Consider the following 7,867-nt stretch of genomic DNA (forward strand, 5'->3'; position numbering starts at 1 on the left):
TATTATTTACTCAGCTACTTATCTACATACCTATTAATAAACAAGTGAAAAAAGCGTTAAGTTCGGCCGGGCCGAACTTTGGATACCCTCCAGTGGAGGGTATCCACCATAGGTATACTGACAGATACTTGCAATGAAAATATAGGTAACATACCAAAAAGTGGGCATATACCGATAATTCTAAAAACCGATTTATGTACACCAAATACAAATTTCAGGAATTTTTAATGGGGATTTTTTCTAAAATCTGAAAGCTCCAAAACGTAGACTGATACTGATAACGCATGGTAGAGTATAAAATCCTCAAACTACTGTAATTTAGATTACAACATTATATGAGGCTTAGAACCAATATTGATTACATAGTGTAGGAAGTAGCGAATATTTGGGGATATCATTATATGAGGGCTATGCTCTATTAATGACCGGTAAATGTCAATTTTGAACCCAATATTTTAATTTTGTATCTCAATTCTTTCTTTTAGGAGTTATCATTATATGGGAGAGATGCCTAAATGCCTGCCGATATATTTCATTATTGTCAGGTTTGAGTTTTTTATCACGATATCTTTAGAAGGTGGAATGATTACAACATATAACTAAATCATCTTTGTAAGGTAACAACTGACTATTCACAGTAACGACTACCCCCATATTATGGGAGAATAGAATGGGGGGACAACCCCAACACACGGAACAAATCAGATAACTATTTTAATATAAACAAGTGAAAAAGCGTTAAGTTTGGCCGGGCCGAACTTTGGATACCACCATAGGTATACTGACAGACACTTGAAATAAAAATATAGGGAACAAAAAAGTGATCCTATACCGATAATTCTACAAACCGGTGTATGTAAACCATGATGTACACCAAATACAAAATTCCGGCAATTGTTAATGAAAACCCCAAAGCGTGGACTTTAAGCAATTATTAAAGATTATTGTAAGAAACTTTAAGGCAGAATCCGGGAAATTTTTCATTACATAATTGAATATGCCATCAATGCCGCTGGATTTCTTCTTATTTACACAGCCAATATGACTTTTAACAGTCAGTCAGTAAAATGGTAATGATCAGAATTTTGCACAGAGTTAAATTCGTCACTGAAATAATAAATATGGTTGGGGATAGGCTCCATATGCACTCTGATGCTATCCTCAACGTTAGAAAGTCGGTTTTCTGGAATATTTTCTTTGAAAATGTCAACGTAATAGTCCAGTCTGTGGACTTGCATGACTTGATCGTTTGAGATGATCTCTGGATCGTGTTACCTAAGTCGATTTTTTCCAACTTAAGGGGGAAATGATCCGAAAACGATGGAAGACTTGATATTTTAATATTTCTAGTCAGACCTGGGCTTAACAAAAAAATGTATGTAATGTATGACGGAGATGAGTTACATAATCGAGTAACATCTGTAGAATTGTCCAATATCCAATTATAAATCGACCTTCCATTGGTGTTATCTGTTGCGTCACCCCAAGTATTGGTCTATCGTTGTGTTCACCACCAAGAATGAAACCTTCCTACTCAGTCGAGGATAATGGACACTTATTTAACACCACGGTATTCCTCTGAGTACTGTAATTGCATGGGATGTAAAGAGATCCAAATAAATATTTAGACCTTATGCCATTTCGGCTGGTTTCAACTTCTATGAAAACTGAATTGAAATGAATATCGTCAACAACAATACTTTTATAAATTAGGTTTTTTTAATAATATAGCTACCTTAATTGATGAGTAATCATATATAAACGTGTAATGCTTTATTTTGACTCTCCTGTTAGTACGGAGATGACATTCCTGTATTAAAGCAATATCGATGTTGTTCTTTGCAAGGCAGTTGCTAAGTTCAATTTGACGGCTGCGATCCAAAAGAGATCGGACGTTGAATGTTAACAGATTTAAAGATCTAAGGTCCATAAGTAGATTTGTCTTTTTTGCCTTTGACATGTTGTTGAATTCCGCTAGGAAAATATTGATCTCTTCGTCGAGAGAATGCTCATCTGGTTGAAGAAAAATGTTGCCTAGTTTAGGAAACTCGTTCACAATTGATGGTGTGGTATTGTAGGCACTTGAAGGTTAAAAAAAACTGACATAGGTTTTATTTGGTGACCGTATGGAGGTGGACAAAAAGTTTTGATGGATTGTTGACTGTCTGAGGTCGTTGTTGGTGCACCATCCTGCATCTGTGCACAATTATAAATATGTGGAGTGCTTTCTATTTCTAGATCTGCAAACATTGAAAATCTGTTTTGGTTGTTTGGATCATATTGAAGACTAGATATATCCACCTCTGTTGAAGGCTCTCCATTTCCTAGACGTTGGCGTTTGTTATTGGTTGTGCAAAAACAGGCGGCGAATGAATAGGCGGAAAAGAGTTTCCCAATTCCATTGATTATATTATTTGGGTTGCAGGTGTCATCAGAACGATGGTTTCTGATCGAATACCTGCTTAAACGCTTAAATTTGAAAGTTTTACAAAAATCCGGGAAAAAATAAGAACTGATAAAAAATTCGCGACAGAACAGTTAGGGATCTATAGACCGACATCGAGATATCAATGTATTTCAAGGCTGAGGGTATAAATTTAGGTTAATATAGTCCACATAGTCCACTTATACTGAATGTGGGCACACAACAAAAATGGAAAGGGGCATTAAAAATTATCGCTACGAAATTTTATAAAGTCGGTGACAATGCCACCGATTTTAGGAGGGTTTTTGTTCTCTGAGAAAAGTCATTGCGCACTTTCTGTTCGAAAAATAATACCGACAAAATACCGAAAATGGCTACTATACTAAATGAGGACATTTAATGACAATCTTATTTAGTGGAAAAACCACGATTGCTCCCACCAGGAACGCCCAAGACCATAACTGGCGCGAATATATGTTAAAACATGGACCTATATTTAAAACTACTGTTCCATCCTACAACACTTTCTGTTTGAAAAACTAATAAAAACTTCAAAATAAAATTAGTTCAAATTTTTGGCAAAGCTATAAATATATAAATATTCTGGACATCTAAGAGAGATGTCCTAAACCAGGGTAAATTTTAAAATGATACCCATGAAAATTGTGGAATGCAAAACAGCGTTCGCCAGGTCATCTAGTCTATTTAGTAAACATATCAGTAAAATTTCAGACATAGCATTTAAATCCTCCGTGAGTTATGGTACGAAGACGAAAGGACGGAAATTTCAGGCATCTGTCAAATTATTTCCACATACCTACTAATTTAAAAACCAGAAGTTAACCTGTATTGCAAGTGCACATAGAGTGTTTTCTATTAAAAAGTGATGTATATTTCTAAAAATTTAATATATAACCGATGAACAATTATAAAAGATGAACAATTGTTAAATCCTATTGCAAACATGGAGTATGTTATATAGTAATCTAGGGTTTTCTTTTTTCTCGAGGCATGGGATTGGACCAATTCGTGACATACCAAAAGATGTGATTGTGCCTTATGCCGAGGAAGAAATGCGAGAGTGGTTTCTTCAACAAATTATATTGAGGTTCTCCCTTGGCATGCCCAATTCTCTGATCTTAACACAATGCAAAATAAACAAAAAATAATAGTCTGGAAAGCAATATCGCCTGAAATAAATAATATTTTAATGTCCAATATCTATATGCCTAAGGGTTGTGTGAATATCCTCCAGAATAAAGAACACGCAACGAAATATTAAAAAAAATCTATATTTTACATTAGGGGGTGCTTTAGTTTTGTCTGCTAGCATTCCGTAATAAAATAAAATGTTATTTTTAATTCAGAATTCTTTAGTTTGTATTTTTCAATAATAAAGTCATGAATAAATAGTATAATATAAAGGCATAACGTTGTTCATAAAAAAAAAATAGAAAAATGTACTGAGGGGGGTTTAGGTTTTGACCGAGACATCTTTTTTTATTTTTCAAAAAATTCTTTTTTTATATTGGTTTTCAGTGGCACACCACCTACAAAAATTATAATTAATCGTCAATGTAAGACGGATTTTAGATTGCGTTTTGAAATACATCTAATAATATTTAAAAAAAAATGAAGAGGCACACTTACCTTGTATTGCCCTAAATTGTTGACCACACACGTAAATGATACGTCTCTTCCCTGTGACACTGTGACGTTTGGTAGTTGAGACAAAAACACCGGCTCCGGTTCATCTGGTTGAATGTGACCTGGGGAAACATGTGGAATACACTGTACAAATGAGGCAGCATAAAATGAGCATCTGTGTCTGTGGGCGCTAATGTGCCATTAAACTATTAAAATATTTGCGCTAATGTCCCAACATAAAAAAATCAAAACGACAGCATGTAACACAAAAAAAAAACCGTGTGTTTTTAAAAAAGATGTGAAAATGCAAGATATTATTGCCACAATAAAAATGTAAAAAATGCAATAACATGTAGCATTATTTAAAAGTTTCGCCCACGTTCTGTTCAACTGAAAATTGTGGACTGGCCAAGAATAAATCTACCCGACATCGAATCGGCTATATTTTTAGATATGTATTGCTCATAACACGACTGGTTCATATAAATTGTCTGATTAAATACCGTGGAGTGAATGCTTGGCGATTTACATCAAATTAACAAATGTGATTGCACAAAATAAAAATATGAACGCAGTCCAAATCAATTATTTTGATCTATGCTCGGAATGCATGAATGTTTTCTTCTAAGTTATTTTCGATGAAAAGAAGTTCTGAATGTTTTCTGCACAAACTTTTTATACCCTTCACCACACTGTGGTATAAACAGTAAATGAAGAACTCAAAATGTGGCCGAACATGTGACAAGTTTCGATGAAATCGGTTTAGACTTCGATATTTTGCTTTTAATTTATTTACATAATTTTGTCCCATTGTAAGAAGCAACTCTATATCTGACCAAAATTTAGTATAGATTGCAGAATGACATGTTTAATTTCATGTTAATGGTCCTTCAAAAATGCGACGTCTGTTAGGATCCCATCTATTGAATATACCCAAAGTGGTGAAGGGTATCATATAGTCGGCCCCGTCCGACTTTACTACTTTCCTTACTGGTTTACTTATGCATGATAGCTACATTAACTATTTATAGAGATGGGCAGTGGGTAAATACCCAAAGGGTAAATACCAGGTAAATTGGGTAAATACCCGGTAAATTGGGTAAATACCCATTTGCGGGTATTTATTTGGGTATTTACTATATTGAATCGGTAATACAACATCTTGCACCCTATTTCCGGGTTTCTGTTATCAAATCGATTTAGAATGAATAGTTTTACGATTCTTTAAAGACGTGGGTAAAAACTTGGGTAAATACCCGAGTTTTTACCCAAAAATTGGGTTTAAACTCATTAACTGCCGAACCACTTGACATAGGCGGCCAAAATTTTGCACACATGTTTCTAATGTCAAAGCAAATATAGAAATCCAACACGGGGTCCCTGGGTCCAAGTTTTGGTATAGCCCCCATATTACCGTATCTCCCGATTTAAGGTATTTTTAGCCTATTAGACACATGGACATTTGGTACCCAACAAGAATACTCTGTGCCAAATTACAGCCAATTTGGCCTCAAAATGTGTCTAATAGGCTAAAAATACCTTAAATCGGGAGATACGGTTATATGGGGGCTATATCAAAACTTGGACCCAGGGAACCCATGTTGGATTTCTATATTTGCTTTGTCATTAGAAACATGTGTGCAAAATTTTGGCCGCCTATGTCAAGTGGTTCGGCAGTTAATGAGTTTATACCCAATTTTTGTGTAAATACTCAAAATAGGGGTACCTTTGTATGGGGGCTACCAGTAAACGTGGACCTACATACATAACATTTCGCATGGACATTTGGTACCCAAAAAGAACATTCTGTGCAAAATTACAGCCAATTTGGCCTCAAAATGTGTCTAATAGGCTAAAAATACCTTAAATCGGGAGATACGGTTATATGGGGGCTATACCAAAACTTGGACCCAGGGACCCCATGTTGGATTTCTATATTTGCTTTGACATTAGAAACATGTGTGCAAAATTTTGGCCGCCTATGTCAAGTGGTTCGGCAGTTAATGAGTTTTTACCCATTTTTCGGGTAAAAACTCGTAAAACTATCTATTCTAAATCGATTTGATAACAGAAACCCGGAAATAGGGTGTAAGATGTTGTATTACCGAGTCAATATAGTAAATACCCAAATAAATACCCGCAAATGGGTATTTACCCGGTATTTACCCACCCCTTGTGTATTTACCCGGTAAATACCATCTCTAACTATTTACACAAATAATAATTTGCTGTGTAAGGAAAACTCGGAGCACTAAAGGTTTACCATCTAGCCACCCTTATATTTGCCATGGCGCGTGTATGTAAATAAAAATAAATATATTTAAACATACTTACCTTGGGCATGCACATGCATATTGTTGCCGCATCCAAGTTTGAAATCCATCAAGAATAGCACAAAAGCGACAACTTGTATGACGCCAACACAGCTTTTCATATTCTCCATCGCAATATCGAGCAGATTTGAAAAGCGAGTGTGGTTAAATGATTCAGGCAGTGCTTAGATGAAAGATGGAAAACTTTAACTTCAGCTCCGAAAAAAATCACAGCATATCAAGGCGTTTGTTCTGGAAATGGGGGAAAATATTGAGACGATGGTGAAGATGTTACCGCCGCTGATGCATTTCATTCATCGAATATGCCAAGAAATTGTTATCATGTCAATCTGTTATGTTCACGTGGAAGATCTGTTGCTCATCAGTCAAAGAAGCTGCTGTTCTGCAAATAAATATGAAAAATGTTTGCAGTTTTCTTACAGGCTTCTTTGTATATATTTTGTAATAGGTTGTTTGTTGTTAAAGGTTGTAGATCATGATTAACTGTGCCAGTTTACCCATGGATTTCATAGAAAGTGATTTTTTTAATATTTCTATAATGTTCGTTTATACTGCTGTTTGTTTATACTGCTTATTTGTAAACTATTCATTATGTTCATTGGCATATTTCTGGACCAAGGACCAGCCCTATCTAAATTGGTGATTATCGTTTTAGCTAAATGTTTTATTTTCACGGACTTGAATGTTACATGTGTTCGATTTGTTTGTTTGTACACGTATCTGTTATATGTATATGTTGGTAATATCATCTATTTTGGAAAATGTGAATCAATATTGAACTTTTTTGGTGGAGAATATAAAAAAGTTAGTCATGTTCAGGTGTGCTCTTCGATTTTTTATAATATTCGAAAAAATGGACTAACAAAACTGTATTAAGTTTTGAAGAGATGATTGATTGAACTGAAGAGATGAAAGAAAAAATAAAAGAAGGAGGAGCAGTCGGTTATACCAAAAATCGGTTTCTGAAGTATGTTTTCTAATCAGAGCTTGTATATGGGTTATGTAATAACGCAATGAGGTTGTTAATTTTTTGGAGTAAGTCATATTTTTCATATGTTTTAATTTCCATTTTTCTTTTGAAATGATAAAGAGACTTTCTTACAGAAAAAAAGAGCCAATAAAGTATGATCCATTTTTTAAAGTAGTCTGTATTTATTTGTATTTGACTTAAATTCTGTATTTTGTCGTTTCTTTCTACAGGAATTATCAATACCGGTCCACAATTTGGTACATCTTCCATATAACGGGATCCCAATTATATGTATAAAAATAATCAATATTATTCCATGTTTAGGCTAGACCCCACATAACTGTACACTCAAAATAAGCGTTCGAAAACAAACATTATGGTACCGTTCCAAGGGGGATAGGTACAGTAAAATAACGTGTACCGGTAACACAAACACTAAACATATTTTTAGCATTACTGTTCCGGAGCACAAATAAATCGCAGTGTTCCACA

General features: G+C 34.7%; 1 protein-coding gene across 1 annotated transcript in view; it reads right to left on the reverse strand.

Moving 5' to 3' along the window:
* LOC133337118 (lachesin) overlaps nt 1-6,506 on the reverse strand; it is a gene marked incomplete at its 3' end in the record, with an annotated part of 42,631 nt that extends 36,125 nt beyond the window's left edge. Inside the window, exons 1-2 of the mRNA XM_061545383.1 lie at nt 6,401-6,506; nt 4,076-4,182 (exon numbers count right to left, since the gene is read on the reverse strand). Coding sequence (XP_061401367.1) covers nt 4,076-4,182; nt 6,401-6,506 — 213 coding nt within the window. The remainder of the gene's footprint in view (nt 1-4,075; nt 4,183-6,400) is intronic.
* Nucleotides 6,507-7,867: the final 1,361 nt, after the last annotated feature.

Source organism: Musca vetustissima, unplaced genomic scaffold, assembly GCF_032173495.1.
Source record: "Musca vetustissima isolate MV318-11 ecotype Yass unplaced genomic scaffold, APGP_CSIRO_Mvet_v1 utg20595, whole genome shotgun sequence".
Taxonomy (NCBI): Eukaryota; Metazoa; Arthropoda; class Insecta; order Diptera; family Muscidae; genus Musca; species Musca vetustissima.